General features: G+C 39.1%; 2 protein-coding genes across 5 annotated transcripts in view; one reads left to right on the top strand and one right to left on the bottom strand.

The window, feature by feature from the left end:
• poc1a (POC1 centriolar protein A) overlaps positions 1 to 19,390 on the bottom strand; it is a 48,075-nt gene extending 28,685 nt beyond the window's left edge. For 2 of the 3 annotated variants that reach the window (XM_074643192.1, XM_074643210.1), the window contains exons 1-9: positions 19,349 to 19,390; positions 13,732 to 13,816; positions 13,406 to 13,607; positions 12,948 to 13,127; positions 12,001 to 12,108; positions 11,380 to 11,495; positions 8,767 to 8,900; positions 4,498 to 4,566; positions 4,064 to 4,213 (exon numbers count right to left, since the gene is read on the bottom strand). In XM_074643192.1, the coding sequence (XP_074499293.1) occupies positions 4,064 to 4,213; positions 4,498 to 4,566; positions 8,767 to 8,900; positions 11,380 to 11,495; positions 12,001 to 12,108; positions 12,948 to 13,127; positions 13,406 to 13,607; positions 13,732 to 13,816; positions 19,349 to 19,363 (1,059 nt within the window). In that variant the 5' untranslated portion in view covers positions 19,364 to 19,390. The remainder of the gene's footprint in view (positions 1 to 4,063; positions 4,214 to 4,497; positions 4,567 to 8,766; positions 8,901 to 11,379; positions 11,496 to 12,000; positions 12,109 to 12,947; positions 13,128 to 13,405; positions 13,608 to 13,731; positions 13,817 to 19,348) is intronic. The other variant, XM_074643201.1, reaches the window with a different exon arrangement.
• b9d2 (B9 domain containing 2) lies at positions 16,078 to 17,960 on the top strand. Of its 2 annotated transcripts, XR_012594890.1 has the most exons (2): positions 16,078 to 17,249; positions 17,825 to 17,960. XR_012594890.1 is itself a non-coding variant. In XM_074643223.1 (1 exon), the coding sequence occupies exon 1, from the start codon at positions 16,353 to 16,355 to the stop codon at positions 16,878 to 16,880; it is 528 nt and encodes a 175-aa protein (XP_074499324.1). In that variant the 5' UTR covers positions 16,078 to 16,352; the 3' UTR covers positions 16,881 to 17,593. The 2 variants fall into 2 exon arrangements, 1 of the variants encoding a protein (XP_074499324.1); XM_074643223.1 differs by lacking the exon at positions 17,825 to 17,960 and having other exon boundaries at positions 16,078 to 17,593.
• Positions 19,391 to 21,566: the final 2,176 nt, after the last annotated feature.

Here is a 21,566-nt window from a genome sequence, read left to right as displayed (position 1 = left end):
AAAATTGTACCAAAACTTTTTACCCAAACTTAAATCAACTGCTTTCACTTTCACGTTGTGCTACATTCCTGCTAATTAACAAGTCTTGGCATCAAAATAAGACTTAAAATGATGCTCTTCTTCACCTGAATTGGGCAAAATGAGTAAAAGTATCTAACTCTTCTGCAGCTGCAACACTTTTTCAAAGTTTTTCACAGGCTGCCACTGTAGACAGCTCTCCAAAAGTGAAGCTAAAACATATCGATCGCTCCCTGCTGGCTGGCTGTTAGTTTAGGAAGCGTTTGATTTCATATGCAGCAGAGTTTTCTATGAGCGCAGCACGCATTTTAAACGTTAATATTGCAGTCGATTACTAATATTTCATCAAACATTACACCACACACGGGGATCATGAGGCGCATTCCTAACTAGTTGACAGGAGCAGACACTGGGGACCTATTGATTTCAACGACATTGAAAATATGATTTGGCTGTTGAAAAACGTGATTAACGATTTCAAATGGCGCTTATACACAATGTTTAACCTTATAGATTAAATTGTGATCAATTTTGACTGTTTCCTGAGTGTTAACTAGCCTAACTTTAAACTTTCATTTAAACGTCAGGGAACAGTGAAAAGACTAACCAAGTTTTGGTGAGTCTGATTTTGTTTCTGTTGAGTTTGAATGAATCACTTAGCAACTGAACCGAGCGCTGACTACAACAGAGCGCGTCCTCTAATGTCGGCAGGAGGAGACTAGTTAGCTGTTAGCAGCTGGTGGGCAGCAGAGTCCTGAGGTGTGTTTGGCTAACAGAGCTAATAGCTAAAGGGGCTAATACTAACAAAACTAAACACACCGCTTCACAGACAGTATCTGTTCAGAGGAAGTGTAAAACAGTCAACTTGAAGCGTTACACAGTGAACTGCAGTTTAGCTGCACTGAGCTGACCGATGCTACGCTATGATTGGCCAGTCTGCATCTGAGGGGCGGGAATAAGCGAAAGGTCAATTGTGGTTTGTATTCATTCCATCAAACATTACAGCAGTGTTCGTTGCAGACACACCTGGTGGAGATCTGCAACGCTACTGAGTACACCTTTCTATTTGATAATACATCAGCCTGAACTCTCAAAAAAAACAGCAGCTTTGCATTCAGTCTGAAGAAACCTGAAGTAAACCCACACTTAAAAACAGTAAATCATGAAGTGTTCAAGCTTTGCACTTGAAACTGTACGATCACTCATAACTACACTTTCTTCTTGGACAAACTTACACAGCAGCCAGAAAGGGTGTGGTGGAAACAGTGCAAGCAGATGTTCCTACGGATGTTCTATTAAATTACTGTCATGAAAACGGAGGCGATGCTGCCACAAAATGAGCTTTAGTGTCTGGAGGGCTTCCATCTTAATATTGTTATAATATAACTGACATGGCATTTATTAACTCAGAATATTGTCCAAGCCTCTTAGTTGTCAAATTACATAAAAACTGTATAAATCAGGATAGTGGAGTGTCACATGTACAGCATCGACATTAGGACTAATAGCATTCAAATGTAATATCTAAAGACACTCAAATGAGATTGTATACGACAAGAAAGCATTTTCATTGATATCTTTCATTTTAGTTTATCAGAGCCTCATTTCATCACTCTACCTAATTTATAACACACAATAATCACAGTAATCACAGTGTTTTAAACACAGTCATACTTCATTACTTTTTACTGCCGTTTTTAATTTTCATAATTTGTCATCATCCAAATTTCAAAACTCACCTGAGGAACAGTAAAATATCTCTGTTTTTGAGGACGTAGTCATAAACCGCGCACAGATTAATATTTAATTAATTCCATGTGGTCAGAGAGATGGAAAAAAAACTTCCTCCATATCAAAGTGTAGATGTGGGAATAAGGGGGTATTTCTTGCCCTGCATGTGAGATATGAATGTAGCTTTGAGCCACACTGCAGACTTCAAAGGAAGGATATGCAGGGAGGAAATAAGCCAGCCACACAGGCTGCTTGAAATTCTGAGGGGCATCTGTGCACGTGCATGTGTTTCCTTATGTTTACTTTTGAGCCAGTCGCCACACATGCATGCAAATGTGTGTGCACATTCAATTAGTCGTTTTTGTGCTAATGCGAGCACTTGGACATATCTGTGTGTGCGTGTGTGTTCATTTGTGTGTATATACCCTGTGGCCAAACTATAAGATGACCCCACTTTTACATCATTTTGAAGTTTTCCTGAGGGTTTTGCTTGAGCAACCCTCAGGAAAATACATATTTTAGCCGCACGACTGGTAAAGCTCTAAGAATATCATAAAACTTTGCTTAATTGTAGACTCCAGTGCCAAAAGGTTTTGGAATCGCTACGGTTATGGAAATCCTTGGGCTTGAAATCAGAAAGTTCCAGATGATCACACAGTGCTATAATCAACCTTAAAGGTGATAAACGATACATGCGCGATTGGGAACATTTCTGCCTCCGCACGGCTCTCAACATGGCGATGGCTGAGCGGGCGGCTCGCAGCTAACTGTGCTAACAGCGCTAACAATGAAAACCACAGCAAAACTGCTGACAGAGGTAACAGGGTTAAAACAGGGTGGGATCGGGAACCATTATCAGCTGTAACCACCGTATGAGAGCAGTGCAGAGCGGCGGCCGTGAGTGAGCCAGTGGGGCACGCTCACATGCACAAATATCCAATTAAACAGAACATTACAAAATAAATAAATAGTAGGGCTGGGACAATACACCTATTTCCCGATTCGATGCTATCACGATACTTGGGTGCCGAGTCGATATGTATTCAATTTTGAAGTATTGCGATTCAATATCACGATTTATTGCACTTTTTGTTCACTTTTTTAACACTAGACCATAGGAAAAAGTTTAAATCATACACTTCTGGGGATTTTTACTTTGAAAAATATCGAAATTGATAGAGTAAAAATGTTTGATTTTCAGCATGTATGTAGTCGGAGATGTCCTGAAGTCAAATATATTAGCCATTATCAGGCATTATTCATTTGTTCCAGCAACCCAAAAATCAAAGAATAAAGACATTTCCCTCAAAAAATTAGTGGTATTTTCTTTTTAATTTCTAAGGGACATGTTATGTTTTATACTTCTGGTGAATATAATCCATCAATCTTATTTCCATATATGTATTTTGTATACAGTTCCCTTTGTTAACACCTTATTTTGAAAACCTGATGTAGTCACATGTGTATACTTCTGCTAATTTTTCCAAGTGCGTCGCTAGCTCTTCCATCAGCTACGTTCTCTTTATACATCCATGGTCAGCTCCATTGGGGCCTTTTGACTGTATTTAACATTAATGTCAGTGTATCGGTGCTCTACAGTTGTTGACCGCACGTTACCGCAATACGATAACATTTCCTGTCCGTGACAGAGTTAGCATGCAGCTTCAGCCGTGATGTCTAGCTCTGCTTTTCCTGGCACTGTGTGAAACCCAAAATGTTTCCATACTTTACTGTATGTGTAGTGTTTACCATGTTGGATTTAAAATGTTGAGGTGCAGGTCCTATCCACGTGGAACCTCCACCGTTTTCTACTTTTTCATTTCAGCTATCTGACGTCACGCTACTCAGACTACAACAATAAAAGCGGTAACTTTCTTCTATCTCCGCATAGACTCAGATAAAGCAAATCTATCGATACTGGCATTAAAAAATCAATTTCAAAATTGTAGAAAAAAAGAAATCATGTACATTGGTGAATCGATTTTTTTCCCAGCCCTAATAAATAGATGAATAAAAAGCTGCTGCTGCTTGACAAAGTTGAGGTCAGACAAAACTAATTTTTACATTTTAAAAACCAAGCTTGCCGAAAATCTGACACATGATGTAGAGACTTCCTGATGAGGTCTCTAGGTACAGATATATTAACTAAGGACAGCAGCAACGTGTGCATGTTAGGGTTATGTGTGTTAGGGAAAGGGAAGGATATGTGCTGCATGTCCATGTCTGGGATAAAAAGTAAAGCTGGATCTAAATGGGACATCAAAGCAGATTTGCTGTCAGTTTGCTGAGGTTGTCTCCAGCTGTTTGAACTTACCTGGCTGCGGAGCCCAGATGGATGGGAGTTAAAAGCGGGGTGAGCCGTGGAGCTGGCAGGTAGCGTCTGCAAGCTGGAAGTAGTTTTATGTTGTAGCCTGGCACCATCACTGCCTTCAGCACAGTCAAAATTACTCTTCCACACCATTACCTGTAAGGTAAATATAAATTATTGCTTATTCCACAATAATACACCAAAGTCAAATCACCAATAATCTTATCTACAAAGAATGAAATGTGCTGCGTAAAAATAGTTTTGCTTTCTCTTTTTCAAGTTCTTAATTCATTTTCATGACGGTTGTTTCATAAATTGTCAGTTATAACTTTCAGTATCACTATCAGAGGTATAAGGAAAGTACATAATAAATATAATATATCAATAGACTGTGAATATCATGTCATATCAATAGATCAGTTAGAAGAATAAGTGATCACCTGTTCATCAGAACCTCCAGAGGCAAAATACTCTCCTGTCCTGGAGAAGGCCACACAGGTCACTGGACCCTGGAGTGAGGGGAAAGAGAAACACAGAGATGAGAATGGAGGTGATTATACAGTAAAAACATATCCCAACATTGCCTTATCTTTCTTACAAAGAGAAGTATTCTGAAACTATAAAGCTGCAAACTGTTTATTCAGGTTGAAAAGGAAAACAATGTCATTGTTGCTATGAAATGTTGTGCTCAGAAATCAAACAAATCCCAATGAAGAAAAATACGCAACAAGCATGGGCAGATCTATGCTGTGGAAATCCAAAGCAAATCTCATGAAGTGTGCTAAAACGATTAGTCGGTCGAACAGATTATTTAATCAGCAACTAATTTGATAACTGCTTAATCTCTTGAGTCAGTTTCCAAGCACAAATGACAAACATTAGCTGATCCACATCCAGCTACTCGGATGTGATTATTTGCTGCTTGTCTTTGTCTTAAGTGACAACAAACTGATTATCTGTAGGTTTTGGACTGTTGGTCAGACAATTTATAGACAAAACAATTAATAGATAAATAATATAAATAGCCAGATTAATCAATAATAAAAATAATTGTTAGTTGCAGCCTTGAAAAGAATGAAGCAACCCCTATGAAAATGGTGTAGTCCATGTGTTGCATTCTGCCCATTCATTCATTTTCAAACACTACATATATTACCTTTGAAAAATATAAATAATTAAAAATGTTTCTTTTCTGCCAAGCAATATAGCTGCAGTGTAAGTGTTAAATACAGGGTGAAGTAAACACTACATAATTTATCAAAATACAAAAATAAAAACACACACAAAAAAGTTATATATAACATAAAATGGAGAGGATTAAGTGTTTTTTGTGTCTATAACTCATAGTATTTAGGAAACTCTTCTTTGAGGAAACACAAATTTGCTCAGAACAGAAGTTCATGCATGTGTGTGTGTGTGTGTGTGTGTGTGTGTGTGTGTTTGTGTGTGTGGAGGAGGGGGTGGGCGTGTGTGGCTGTGGCAGAGCAATCAATAACAGAGAGCGGAGACTGAGGTGATGTGAGGTCACACATGGTCAGAGCCAAAAAACGATCACCTGCGGATGTCAAGACTTTGGCATGCCCTGTGTGGGTGTATATGAACCTGGAGTGCGTACAGAATCCAGCTTGAAAAACTCAGAAATCACGCTCTCGTTTTTCTCTTTCTTTTCTCTACCTCACAATGCAGAATGGGGTCAACGATTACAGCCTGAGCCCTCTGACTGTGTTCAAAGAGAGGATGAAGGACAGAACAAACAAAAGAAGGGAAAAGAAACAGCCAGGGAGGCTGCTGGGAAGAAAAAAAAGGAGCTGTGTGTCCTGCGGATGGCACCCAGACAGGCTGGTTTGGGTGAGGAATGGTTTCCCAGAAGCACCTGAGAGAAGCAGACAGTGTCACTATGGCAACGCGACGGCCTGACAGACAGCATGTTCTGTCTCTGCTCTGACTAATGCCTGCTGCCAGGCTGGCACTTGCCATGGCCAGACACACACACACACACACACATAAAACACACACACACACACGCGCATGCTGATAAATGAACAAGGGTTGCAGAAACCAGACAGGTCCCACATGTTGTTTTCCATAACGTTATGACTAACAAAAACAATGAAATGCTTGAGCTGGTTATGTTTTGTACACCGTTATTTCTTTAAAATTATATATTTAACAGCAGATCCGTGTCTTAGTCCGTGCTGCTATAAAACTGTAATGACGTGGCCTTGTAATGCGTCTAAAATAATAACAAACAAAAGATGATTAAAATCAATCTTGGATATGAATGTCTCCGGTTACACTTCAGAAAGGAGATAAACAAGCACTTAATTGAAAAAAGGCGAAGAGTGTTCGTATCAGATTGGTACTCAGTATCAACAAATACGTTCAATTTACACATCAGAATTGATATTGGGGAGAAAATGGGATAAGCGCATCACTATACATCTGGTCTTAGGACATCAAAATATGATGAATTTTAGTCCCAAATTCTGCCTTTTCCTCCTCCTATAAACATATATTCCACATATTTGCACTCAGGAGCATATTTAGATTCACCAATAAAATCTGATCATAAACGTTAGGATGTTAACAGTAAAACTCTGCCGTCATAGAAAACCTGCAGGTCTACATTTGTCCTTTAACTGGCATTAGCACTAGTAATGTGTTGAAGGTGTATATTTGGGCGTCAGCTTGCAACAACGCAAATTTCATTGTAATGAACGGATGCCATCTTTGTACACTATATTATTATTATTATTTTTTTTATTAAAGGTACCCTGTGAAGTTTTCCTGTAAACAAAGTTATGTTAGCATTCAATGTTTCACATTGTGTGTATCTAGCTCTGTGTCGCTGGAGGGTGGGTAGTACGTACAGATGAGCGGCGCCCGGCATTTTTTTTTTTTTTTTTACATATATTTGGCATATAACAAGAGATCAACACATGGACACAGGATTAAAACTGGGGTAGTGTATTTTAAGGCCAAATAAATATGTCGAATGCATTCCCAAGAAATTATTTTTTAGAAAAATATGAAACCCATATTGTTTACAACCAAGTTCGCCTGCCAGCAGTCTCCTTCTTCTTCCTTGCCTTTGTTGGTGCATTGCTACATTTCTTACCAACAACTGTTGATCGGTGGAATAGCATGAAACCATTGGCAGGAATGTGTATCACATCATACATATGCACCATGCATATTTGTGCACATACAAGGGATACAAACAAAGCAGGGACCCACTCTTGAAACCATTGCTTCAGAGCACTCCTATTGGTAAAAGAAAAACTCCACAGTGTACCTTTAATAGAACAGCATGAAGGCTGTCAGTGTCCATTTTTTACTTTTTAACTTCAAAAAATCAAATCTAACCTGACATGATGTCCCACCCTACAACCCGTTTCAAGCAGGAGTACATTTAACTATGTAAAACACTAGCATGTCATCTCTTTCGTGGGGTCTTTAAAAGCTAAAGTATACTTGTGTACTAAGTTGAAGATTTTCTACATTAAAAAGTTTTGGATCACACTGTGAAAGTCAGTTGTCAGACAGCGGAGCAGAGAGAAAAATTAATCTAAATTAGCCGGATTTCAACCCAGCCAGGTACGTAGGTAAACCCTGAGGCGAGGTAAACAACACGTTAGTCAGATCCAAACGAAAAAACACAGATCCCTCATGTGTTTTCACATGCAGTACATGCTCATAGGTCTACGCACATACACAGACGAGCAGACACATAAACACACATAAACCTAAACACCCACACCAAACAGATGGGGGTCTCTCCCATTTTCAAGCTATGCGACTGGAGAGACAATTAACACCCCGAGCGCTTGCAGCACCAACAGATTGGCGAAGTCACCACTGAGCCAAAAAGAACAACAACAGAAACGGAGACAGAGTGCAGGAGATGACAAATTTGGAGGTGTGAAGTGAGAAGAGGGGAAAAAAGTGCTTTTTTTATCTTGACAAAGAGAAGAGTCTTGGCAAGCGGTTGAAGAGAAGCACGGGTGACACCGACAAAAAGAGGCAGAAATGAGAGACGGGCAACGTGTACAGAGGGATAGATAAACAGATGGACCACATGTGGTACTGGCAAGCCACTGATTTCCACAACTAGCCAGCACGCCAGTCCATCAGCTGTTCAAACAAACAGATACAGTCAGTGAGCCGTCCGGCCGACTGGTCCAGCCAGCCAAAATGGGAGTACATGAGAGGTTCGGAGTTAATAGAGAAGGACAAGGAGGAAAATGAGGATGATGATGACGATGGGTAACGCTGAAACGTCCCCAGAACACACAGAGAAAAAAGCACGGGACGGAAACAAGAGAGGAGGAAGAAGAGAAGAAGAGGAGGAAGAGAGGATCCAGAGGAACGGAGGCACAAACGCAGTTCTGTTTCCTTCCAACAACCCTGAGATGAGTCATTATGAGTGGGCTGCCCGCTCGCCTGGCAAGTACTAAAATACACCATATACAAAAAAGGCATCATACGCACACTCTCACACTTCACAGAATCAAACATGCACAAAGGAAATGTCAAACACACACATAACTGTCCACACACTGAGGAACCGCAGAGCAGACTACAGACATGACCTATCATGATCATGACTGGGTTAACTGCAGTTAGGCCTGTAGGATATCTGTAGGATATCTAAACAGTATCCATGTGTCGTGTGTGTGTGTGTGTGTGTGTGTGTGTGTGTGTCTTACCTGGTGTCCGTGCAGTGTGTACAGTAGCTTGCCCTCTACAAGGTCCAGTATCTTCATTGTGGAATCGCTGGACGCAGTGATGAGGAAATTACCAGCCGGGTGGAAAGACAAGCTGTTCACCGCACCACTGTGGACTGGAAAACACAGTCACAGGCTTTATGACAGGACTGAAACAGACATATTGTTACTGTAATTCAAACTGAAGTGTATTCCTTTGTGCAGTTAAAGACAAAAAGTAAAAAATCTCATTGTTGTTCATCAGGCTTTACTGTGTTTTGCAAATTTACATGTTCAATTTTGTCTGCCATTATTAAACATTGTGATTAAAATCATGACAATAACAATGACTTTGACACATTTTTAAAGATATTTAACTTTTGAGACGTAGACAAAATACTACATGTTATAAAAATCAGATAATAAGAACACCAAAAAAATAGTGTTGGTCAAACAAGTGGATGTCAGAGTACAAATTCAGTTATACACCAACACCTCAGGGGTGTTTTAAGAGTTCACTGTCTTGCTCAAGGACACTTCAGCAGACCAGATGCTTCCTAACACGGTTGCCTGGATCCCACTGAAGTGCGCTGCTGCTGTACATCCCAGTGCCTCAGTTGCTGTGTAACTTGAGAATGGCTTAACATCAGGTTTACATTAGCACATATCATTACGTCAAGTATAGTAGCCTATAGCAACTAATCAAAACTTCCCCGGACCTGAAATCAATCTACCATCTGGTGACTGGGTTCTTGACTGAGACAAATGAGAGGACAAGCAAGACATTCGACGAGCGACATGGTCCCTCTGCTGGCTACAAGATGCTATGACATATATAAGATACACTGGTACCTCTATAGCTGCAACACGATGCTGAAAGGCCGCATCCGACTATACTGAGAGCAGGGGGATGTATTCTTTGGGTATGGCTTAGGTTCACGCAAGGACAGTGAGCAATGTAAACACCCTAATAAATTCAAAGCCAGTTGAATTAACCACCCAACAGAGGGCAAAAATAACTAAAAGAGAAAAGACAACTAAACATGATACCTACTACCACTAATTCTCATGGAGATCTAACAGTAACCACGCCACATTTTGACCACAATTTCACACTTTAGGCTGGCACAATTGGTGATTAACTACAGTATGTAAAGGGAAGCACTGTGGAGAGGAGAAGACATGAGAGGAGAGGAAAAGCTTTTATCTTCATGCCCCATCTCCTCAGACAGATGTGATTATCCATTATTAGATCTCACAGCTCAAATCCATTTAAGAGAGCTGATTAGAACAATCAGACCGAGAGGCAGACTGACAAAAGGCATCAACATTTGGCTTATTGAATATGCGAGGAATCTTGATTACCACTTTAACCGTGAGCTTTAAAAAGCTTAATTTGATCTTGGTGTTATTTCAGTAATTTGCTGTATTTTTCACTGTGTTTAAAGGTGAGGCTTTACTTTAGCTGTGTTGCAGAGTCTGGGTGGGAGTGGACGACAAGACTTTGACTTGGTTTTGCCATAGAAGCCCGAGAATTTAATTTATTCTATAAGGCATCAAGAGTGGATAAACTGAGTTTCTTTAAGCAAAAAATGTAGTAAATGCTTCCCTAAATGTTTGTCTTAAGGGTTGATGTGGTTGTCATTTATTAATTCTAGCGCTGTCAATTGTTTAAAATATTTAATCGTGATTAAGCACATGATTGTCCGTAGTTAATCTTGATTAATCACTAATTAATCGCACATTTTTTATCTGTTCAAAATGTACTGTAAAGGGAGATTTGTTAAGTATTTAATACTCTTATCAACATGGCAGTAGGCAAATATGCTGCTTTATGCAAATGTATATATTTATTATTGGATATCAAGTAACATCACAAAACAATGACAAATATTGTCCAGAAACCCTCACAGGTACTGCATTTAACATAAAAAATATGCTGAAATCATAACATGGAAAACTGCAGCCCAACAGGCAACAACATCTGTCAGTGTGTCAGTGTGCTGACTTGACTATGACTTGCCCAAAACTGCATGTGACTATCATAAAGTGGGCATGTCTGTAAAGGGGAGACTCGTGGGTACCCATAGAACCCATTACATTACATTCACATATCTTGAGGTCAGAGGTCAAGGGACCCCTTTGAAAATGGCCATGACAGTTTTTCCTCGCCAAAATGTATCGTAAGTTTGGAGCGTTATTTCACCTCCTTCACAACAAGCGAAGTACATGGTTGGTACCAATTGATTCCTTAGGTTTTTCTAGTTTCATATGATTCCAGTATCTTCACTCTAGCTTTAAAACTGAGCCTGCTACAACCTCTGAAAGATCGAATAGCCGCCGGGTCTGACGGTGGCCCGTCGGACTTTTAAGAGGTTAATAAAAATCGCAAGTTGCGTTAAAGAAATTAGTGGCGTTAAAACAAATTTGCGGTAATGCGTTATTATCGCGTCAACTTTGAAGACTTAGTAATTCAAATAATGACTTTGCATTAAAGCTACGAATACGCAGTGATTGAATTCAAATTGTAGTTCGCTGTAGCAATTGACCATGATCTTCAAATGACATCATTATAAACCAGATACTTCCTTTATACGTTTTTTGAGGGGTCTTTACCTTGGTAGTGCTGTAGCATCTTATGGGATCTGATGTCCCACACCTTGACAGAGTTGTCAGTACTGGCTGCAGCGATGCATGTTCCACTGGGATGGAAGTCCACATGGTTTGCATAACTTCAGGAGAAAGAAAACATGACATTTAATGAAATTAGGCCTTTGGCCAAGCTTTATCATGACTTAAAATTCATTATTCCAGGTTAATTCAACTAACACCACACTTTTGATCTAAAATATTACTTGGAAACACCCACCAGAGAATATTTTTTACAACAATTCCAAAACACTCAATTGAGGCTTTTAGCGGATGCTTTTAGAGACATTTGTTGTAATGAATGAGTAGGAATTCAGTGCCTTGGTTACAGTGATTTTGACATAACACATGGTTATGGGACCCGTCGCCTTTTTCAGTTGTTGTTGCTAAAACATCAGTGTTTTTAAATAAATAAATTACACAAGTATATAATGCTCTAAACCCTCAACATTTACAAAAATACCAGGAGAAACACAATAAGATGGATTATTCTTGTTCACTCACTGCAATTCTTTCTCCCACACACATCAGAACATTTCTTATCCACATTTTTCCAGTGCATCTTTTTTTCTGGTCTCAATTACTCACCCCGCATGTTCATAGAAAGAATGAATGCACTCTCTGCTATTCTTGTCCCACAGCTTTATAGTCTTATCATCACTGGACGACACAATCAAACGATCATCTGGAGAAAACCTGCAAAAAATGTATTGAAAATATATATCAAAACCTGTCCATTACCTACGTCTTCAGCTTCACTTTTTACTAATGACATGTATTCATTAAAGATAAGATAAGTTAAGATAAGATAGAACTTTATTAATCCTGAAGGAAATTCTTGTGCCAGAGATTGCTCAAAATTACAACAAAATGACAACAAGTTCAAGTGTATAGAATAAAAAGTACTATTTCTAGCACCAGTGCCCTAATAGAATAACAATTAAGTAAGATACATTTAGTAAAATGAGTAAATAAGATAAGCAAAATAAAAAAGGTAAAGTAAGCTAAAAAACAGAAAAGGAAGTAATATTGCACATGATGGACATTAATATTGCACACACTAAACAGTGATATTGCACATGATATTGATATTATTTTTGTTCTCAGTTGTCCTTCCTGCAGAAGGGGGAGGAGTTATAGTCTGATGGCCACTGGTAGGAAAGACCTCCTGTGGCATTCTGTGGTACACCTCTGTGATCTCAGTCTACGGCTGAAGGTGCTCTGGTATGATTCCAGTGTGGTGTGCAGGGGATGAGAGGTGTCGTCCCTAATACTGAGTAGTTTCCTGAGCATCCTCCTCTCAGACACCTCCACCAAAGACTCCAGTTCAACTCCCAGGACAGAACCTGCTTTCCTGATGAGCTTGTTGAGTCTATTAGCGTCGGCTGCCTTCACCCAAATTGTAAAACAATTCAGAAATGTATAGGATATATCTATATGTAAATACAACAAATATCTGCAGCAGCCAGATAGTTATATCTAATTGTGAAAACTGTATGTAGGTGTGCGGGTATGTGTGTGTGTGTGCATCGTACTTGGCACAGCGGACCCAGTTGATGTGCTGGTTGAGAGAGAAGAGAAACTTTTGCCTGTGGACGGTCCACACTTTGATGGTCTTGTCGTCAGAGGCTGTGACCAGATTCTGTCCATCGCCAGAAAAGTTAACGCTTCGCACAGTGGCAGTGTGAGCCCTGAAAGCTGTTGACTCAGCCTTCCTGTAGACACATACACACACACACACACACACACACACACACACACACACACACACACACACACACACACACACCGAGACAACACTAAAGTTTAAAACAAATTATCAAAAACAAGTGGGTGTTCAGAAATGTGTGCCTTCTTCTGTATTGGCAGAAGCAGGAGATTTGTTGCTTTTATCCTTTGTGGGAGTCTTTCCAGTACAATACAATAAATAATAATGAGAGATGATAGAGATGTACTTAAAAAAACAAAAGGTGGAATAAGTTAGAAAACTCACATGCTGGGCATCCACAGACGTACAGTCTTGTCTCTGGAGGCAGAGGCCACCAGGTGGCCAGAAGGAGAAAACTGAACAGAAGTGACAGCATCTTTGTGTCCATCAAAACGATACGCTCGCATCTGAGGTTTCATGTTCCAGATCATCACACAGGAGTCATGAGAACCTGTGGCTGGGAGGGGAGGGAGCACAGGTGTGGGAACTGAGCAAAATGTGTAGAAACCATAGCACACAGACAATAAAATAAAAAGAAATCAGTTGCAGCAAATGATCTGGCCACAGACAGATAAACACAAAGGCACATAGAAAAATGAAGTAGCAGTTACCAATCTGTTTCATGTTGCAGCTGAAGTCCACACTTGTAACATTGTCCCTGTGACCCTTGAAATGTCTCTCTAGAGTTGGATCAGACTGTATGGATAAAAAGAGAGACAGGTTGCAGTAGCCACATATTAAAGCGTGTGAGCACTTGTTTCAGAGTATTTGTCAATAACATTAAATATGAGTAAAGAAGCAACAATCAAAGTTCAATCTGTGTGGGTGTGTGACATGATAGGCAGTGTCCTGGCAACATAAGCAAACAGGCCCCTAATGGCATACGTAGCTAAAAACTGATAGCATTCTCTGCAATGAGTTAAGAGTTTGTACAGATAAGTCTGTTTTCAATACAGCTTATAAGCAAGTAAAGCAGGGTAAACTTTCGGCTGGTAAAATACTGACACCTGTGCTTTTCATACTATGACTAGTCTAAATGTCTTCTGTGATAATAAAGGCCCATGACACCCATATCTGATTGTTGGAAACATCATTACTAAACCATGGGCATTTAGATAAGATAGAAACCCGAATCTCCCTTCGCTTTTGGTGAATGGTCACAACCTCATTAACTTAAAACTACCTAACGTCATGATTCGGCAAACCTTTACTAAAGAATTATATCCGTTCTCTTCAAACAGCTGAGAGACTAAGATCGAAATTCTTCAAATTTCCTATTGCACCAAAAGCGAAGGAGGTTCATTTTAAGGTTCTCAGTGAAATATACCCCTGTGCTGAATTCTTAAGAAATCGTTTTGGTTTTGATCACAATAATTGCTTGTTCTGTGATGAACACATTGAAACTACAGGACATTTATTTTATGAATGTGTTTTGGCTAATTCTTTCTGGGATGATTTGCATTATTGGTTGTCCACTAAATTTGTATTTTTTTCTAATCTAACTAGATCTCTCTAGTGAAAGATCCAGTACATGACCAGGCAATCAATTCCATAATCGTTCTTGGAAAGTTTTTTATACATAAAAATAGGTTCCTGAAATCAAGACCAAATTTCTATGTTTTTCATAAGGAGCTGTGTGTCTTTACTTTTCATCTCTGAAACATATGAAGGAAAAGAAATGCTATGAAGCTTCCAATGTTAGTTGAGGACCTTAACCTTACAGAGAACCTCTATCACACTATTAGCACTATTCACACATTCCCTTACTTTTTTTTGTTTGTTTTGGGGTTTTTTTCTCTCTTCTTCCACACTCTTATGCACTGTATGCCAATTTCCAGGCTTGTCTGTTCCCTTGTAGTTGTGGACTGTTCTGTACGATGCCATATTGTAATGTAAATTTCTCAATAAAAAAAGAAATAAAAAAAAGATAAGATGAAACTTTCTTTATCCCAAGGGAAATTGTTTCAAATAATGTGCAGCAAAATATACTGTCTGGAGTTGGAAGCACTACAGCCGCGGAGTGGCGCTGTTTCACAGTGTTATTAGTCATTATTAGACTCCAAAGCCTGATTAAATCCCAGAGATCTCGTTTTAAGGCTTGCAGTGAAGTTGAATTCAGTCATCATAACAGGTTGATTATGATGAATGAACATGCAGCGATGTCTTCATAATAAATAGAATATATATTTTTATGGATGTCTTATTTTGTTTCATAAACGATGCCAACAAGGAAATACGTCAAACGCAGAAACCGTACACATTTATTAAGCCCTCCGCTTAGCCTGTCAGGCGGCAGTTTTCAAAGTTATGCCAACGCAAAAAAAATCTCCACCAGTCAAATTAGCTTTGTATCTGGCATTGTGTTGAAAACCTAACACTAATTTGGCATAAATTAGGCTTTAGGTCTGTAGATGCTATTGAAGAACGCAGGGTCTATTGGCATTGTGACAGGAAGTGCTGCCTGAGAAACTACACTCAGGGTGGAATGTTGCTTCTAGTGATGGGAATTTCGTCTCTTTTTAGTGAGCCAGATCATTTGGCTCAGCTCACCAAGAAGAGCCGGCTCTTTCGGCTCCCAAACGACTCTTCGTTTTACCACTTCTGCCTTTTATAATTCAGCCAAATTTAGCGCTGTTTTGACCCATGATTAGTATGTGTACACATATATCACTTAAATTATTCAATATTATTATACTAAACTTTATCATTTCCAGAATATCGTAATTTTACATGCTGCTTCGTTTCCAACTGTCACTCATCTTGTCTGCTATTCGTGCACCACACTCCTCTCTCTCTTTCTCTCCTCCTCTCCCTCCTGCTCTGTACCTGTAGACCGTCAGCGCACCGTGCATCCCCGCCCCTCCCTGCTTGATGGTATGATCCTTGTCTGTCCTCACCTGATTGATCGCACGGACGTCATTAACACAACATTCAGTCACAGTCAGTGCATGGAGTGCCTGTGGCGCTGAGAAGATCATCCTATCATTCTGCCTTGAATTAATTAAAGAAAAAAAAACGGCTCTCGGACGGGATCCGGCTCTTATCGTTCACTTAAAAGAGCCGGCTCTTTGAACCGGCTCGTTCGTGACCAACACATCACTAGTCGCCGCGTCGACAGCAGTTACCAAGGAGACCGTGGAGAGCTGTTGTGCTATAGTTTCTGCTAGCTGTTGTGCTAGTGGCGGAGGACCTGAGAGGACTCTCGGTGCTGCATGAGGGGAGCATTTGTAACATGGCAGAGCTGCACATTATAGGCCAGATCGTCGGGGCCGGAGGTTTCCCACAGAACAGCCTATTCTGCAAATGGGGAGTCCACACAGGAGGAGCATGGCGTCTCCTGTCCGGGCTGAAGGAGGGACAGACCCAGGTGGACGTCCCCCAGATAGGAGACATGGCGTACTGGAGCCACCCCATCGATCTGCACTACGCCACTAAAGGGCTGCAAGGCTGGCCGAAGATCCACCTCCAGGTGTGGCACCAGGACTCGTTCGGCCGCGGCCAGCTGTACGGGTACGGGTACTGCCATGTCCCCTCCAGCCCCGGACAGCACCGGGTCAGCTGTGTGACCTGGAGGCCGCTCGGCTCCTGGCAGGAGCAGCTGGCTCACATGTTTGTCGGCGGAGGCCCGCAGCTCCGCAGCCCGGACCTCATCTACAGCGGGGCGGACAGATACAGGCTGCACACCGAGGCCATGGGGACCGTGGAGCTGGAGCTGGGCATCATCATGAGACACTTTGACAAGTACGGCGTCGAGAGTTAACCTAACGCGGTGAAAGGACTTTAGGAACTTGTGATGGGTTTTATATTGAGCAGGAGGAGCTCTTACATGCTTTTAGGAAAGTTTTGTACTTTTTGCGTTTGTGTTTTTTTTTATATAACGTTACTAGATATGTAAATAAAGAAACTATCGTCGTAACGAAGTTGGTTCCTTGTTGATCTGTTATTGTCAGACCACTCTCGCCCAATGTCAACTGGGATTAGAGGGATGGAGAGTATAACCAGATCATTCACCCATTATAACTACATCATACCTGTATGCAGGGAATGAAATTAGCACCTGCCAAATAACAGGGTAAAAGTTGGCTGTGGCAAGTAAGAATTTCAGGTCACCTGCCACCATGGCAGACAGGTTTTCCTTAACCTTAACCCTTCCCTAACCCTAACCCTACATATTATTTTTAAAAAGCAATTCTAAAGCCTAAATTAAATATATGGCAACACTTCATTTTACAGGTCCACAAATGTCATGGTAATTAGCTGATAATTTGTAAGTATTTGAAATTTCTTTGGAATTACTGTATGTTAGTATGGCGTCGAGAGTTGAACACGGTAAAAAGGACTTCTGGAACTTGTGATGGGTTTTATATTGAGCAGGAGGAGCTCTTACATACATTTTAGTAAAGTTTTGTACTTTTGTGTTTTTTTATATAAGGTAACTAGAGATGTAAATAAATAAACTATTGTCTTAACGAATTTGGTTCCTTGTTGATATGTTATTGTCAGACCACTCTCGCCCAATGTCAACTGGGAATAGAAGGATGGAGACTAGTTAATGGATGGAGAGTATAACCAGATCATTCACCGTTATAACTACATTATACCTGTATGCAGGGAATGAAATTAGCACCTGCCACCTGCCAAATAACGGTAAATGTTGGCTGTGGCAGGTAAAAATTTCAGGTCACCTGCCACCATGGCAGGTAGGTTTTCCTTATATTAAGAAATATTATTTTTAAAAAGCAATTCTAAAGCCTAAATTAAATATATGGTAACACTTCGTTTTACAGGTCCGCAAATTTCATGGTAATTAGCTGATAATTTGCAAGTATTTGAAATTTCTTTGGAATTACTGCCAAATTACCCCAATATTTACCTCAAAATTGATCAAAATGACTTTTTTATAAACATTATTTAATCTGCTATTTCCCAATAGCTGGTAATATATTTAAGCCTCAAGCCTAAGGGCCTAGTTTGAACGCTGAGATGCTATTTTAACATTCCATTATTAAATTATGTTTATAATAAAGAATATTCGTTACATTTATAGGTAAATATTGGGGTAATTTGGCAGTAATTCCAAAGAAATTTCAAATAGGTAACTTGCTAATTATCACCTAATTACCATGAAATTTGTGGACCTGTAAAATGAAGTGTTACCAAATATAGTCATGGATTAAGGTTACATGATATATTCCATAATTCTACAGTCTGGTACCACTGACTCAGTGTTTACAATTTTAAAGCGTTCTAACTAGATTTCAGAAGTGGCAGACAAAGAAATTGAGTGACCGGTAGAAATGTTCAGTGACCTGCCACAGTGGCAGGTGAGGAAAAATGTTACTTCCAGACCCTGCCTGTATGGATCCTCATCCTACATTAGTACCTAGAAAGTTCTTAAAATGTATTTAAAATGTAATATTCAAATTGTCTTGACCAAAAGAGAAAAAAGACCCGGACCCCTGCAACACACTGCACTGCACACAACTCATATTTCACTTGATTTTGTATTTTTTTATTAAGGCTGTCAATTGATTAAAATATTTATTTGCAGTTAATTGCATGATTAATCAGGATTAATCGCAAATTTTTTATCTGTTCAAAATGTACCTTAAAGGGAGATTTGTCAAGTATTTAATACGCTTATCACCATGGGAGTAGGAGAATATGCTTGCTTTGCAAATGTGTGTATATATTTATTATTAAAAATCAATTAACAACACAAAACCATGACAAATATTGTCCAGAAACCCTCACAGGTACTGCATTTAGCATAAAAAATATGCTCAAATCATAACATGGTAAACTCAAGCCCAACAGGCAACAACAGCTGTCAGTGTGTCAGTGTGCTGATTTGACTATGACTTGCCCCAAACTGCATGTGATTATCATAAAGTGGGCATGTCTGTAAAGGGGAGACTCGTGGGTACCCATAGAACCCATTTACATTCACATATCTGGAGGTCAGAGGTCAAGGGACCCCTTTGCCTGAAATAACTTTACCAGACATTTCACCCAATACCAACAACAAGGGTACAATCACCCTCATTTAAGATGATTTATTAACACAAATAGGGTAAATTCTGTTCATGGGGAAAGTTCCCATATCATATAACATAACTCTGTCTTGCTACTCTGGTCTTTGAGCTGCTGGTGAGCAGAGAAGCTACCGACCAGAAACCAACTTCAGTGAGCTCATATACAGCTAGCTAACAGTTACTGTACACTCACCGGGGCAGAAGTCATCTTCACTGATTTCCCGACACAAACAGCCGGTGAGACTGTTCTGACCGGGTCAACCGAAACGTAACGTAACTCTCCTTCTTTATTCCGGTGAATGAGATAGTGTGCTGATAGCTAACCGGTCTGCTAACGTTAGCTTAGCTTAGAGCTACATTAGCTGGTTGCTGCTGACAACAACAGAATTCGGTTTACGCGCCGCGACTGGGCGCTGGAGCGTCTGACGGATTTCTTAAAGGGGCCGCTGCACCATTAATACCTTTAATCACAGAGATAATATTGTCCAATTATGATGAAATAAAGTGCTTTTCAGTTGAGAAATCAAGATTAAATCATTTATGTGATATTAATCCATCTAGATATTGAAGTGAAAACTCCTGGGGTTGGGGGGAGCCGGTGGCTTCTTGACCTCTCCTGACACATTTCTTTTTTTTTTTCATTGAATGGATTTTGTGCAGTTTTATATATGTGCAAATAAATAAATAAAAAAAAAATTGCATTTTTTTAATTTTAATTTAAATTAACTTTCATTTTAAAGTGTAGTGATGCACCATTACCACCAGGTGTCAGCAGTATACCATGCTGGATGTAGTGTTTGTATCAAGGATATGGACAAACTGAATTTTATAACAAATTGATGCATTAAGTCCTTGAAAATTTATAAAAAAATGTCTTGAATTTAAACAGAGGTCATTTTTAGGCAGTAAGAAAATATGTAATTGATTTTAGCAGTCAATAAAATGAATGAATGTATGAAAGACTTTATTTTGAACATACAAATAAATAAAAACAGATACAAAATAATAACAAACAAAACAAGAGTAATAGTGTCCGAAAAGGAGTATGTAGAAGTAAAACTTATATTTCCCTACCCCTTTCTCACTTCTCCTCTAATAACTCATATATCATAGAATGATAATATAATATAATATATAAACTATCCCAGATTTATTTACATCCCAAATTAAATATATGAACAGCATCCCAAGTTTATTTACAACCCACATATCCATCCGGAGTTAAAAAGTAGATATAAAACAACCCATAATGCAACCCTTATCACAACTCTTCCTCAACCATATACCTCCCAAAAATATCTTTTTTGTATAGCTTTTTAAATTGATTTATATTTGTGCTCCGCTTCAACCCATCAGCTAACCCATCCACCCCACAGACTGAAATACACATACTCTATACACATACTAATAGCGATAGTAATACAAATTTGTACAAGGATTGTTAATTACACATTTGAGGCACTTTGCTTGAGTATTTCCATTTTCTTCCACTTTATACTTCTACACCACTAAAAATCTATAGGCAAATATTTTACTTTTTACACCAATACTTTTATTTGATAGCCATTTAGTAGTTTTCATAATATATGATGCATATAAATCAGTTAATGTTGCTTACATGTTAATGCATCAATTATAACAATCTAATAATATAATAATATAACACTGACCGTGGACATGCTTCATAATGTGTACTATTTTGATTATTACTACATGTTGCAAACACATCTGTACTTATACTAATAGGTACAAGTGTGAATGCAGGACTTTCACTTGCTGTGTAGTATTTTTAAAGAAATCAGAGAAAGCAAGATTAAATCATTTATATGATATTAATCCATCTAGATATTGAAGTGAAATCTTTCATTTTAAAGTGTAGTGAGGCACCATTACCTCCAGGTGCCAGCAGTGTACCATGCTGGATGTAGTGTTTGTATCAAGGATGTGGGAAAACTGAATTTTATAACAAATTCATGCATTAGGTCCTTGAAAATCTATAAAAACATCGTCTTGAATTTAAACAGAGGTCATATTTAGGCAGTAAGAAAATATGTGATGGATGTTAGCAGTCAATAGCGATAGTAATACAAATTTGTACAAGGATTGTTAAATACACATTTGAAGCACTTTGCTTGAGTATTTCCATTTTTATTCCACTTTATACTTCTACACCACTAAAAATCTATAGGGAAATATTGTACTTTTTACACCAATACTTTTATCTCACATGATTTTATAATATGTTGTGTTTTCTATTCCTGTTATTTTTTATATGTTAATGTGAAGCACTTTGGGTACCTTTTGGTTATCGTAAAGGGCTATACAAATACATGTTGATTGATAAAAATATTGTTGATTGACAGCCATTCAGTAGTTTTTCATAATATATGATGCATATCAATCAGTTAAAA

This window comes from Sebastes fasciatus, chromosome 1 (genome assembly GCF_043250625.1).
Source record: "Sebastes fasciatus isolate fSebFas1 chromosome 1, fSebFas1.pri, whole genome shotgun sequence".
NCBI classification, from domain to species: domain Eukaryota; kingdom Metazoa; phylum Chordata; class Actinopteri; order Perciformes; family Sebastidae; genus Sebastes; species Sebastes fasciatus.
The sequence above is the reverse complement of the archived record's forward strand: the minus strand, read 5'-3'. Positions and strand labels throughout refer to the sequence as shown.

Coding starts and splice junctions, on each gene's coding strand:
- b9d2 (XM_074643223.1), top strand. CDS start 16,353: ATGGCAGAGCTGCACATTATAGGCCAGATCGTCGGGGCCGGAGGTTTC.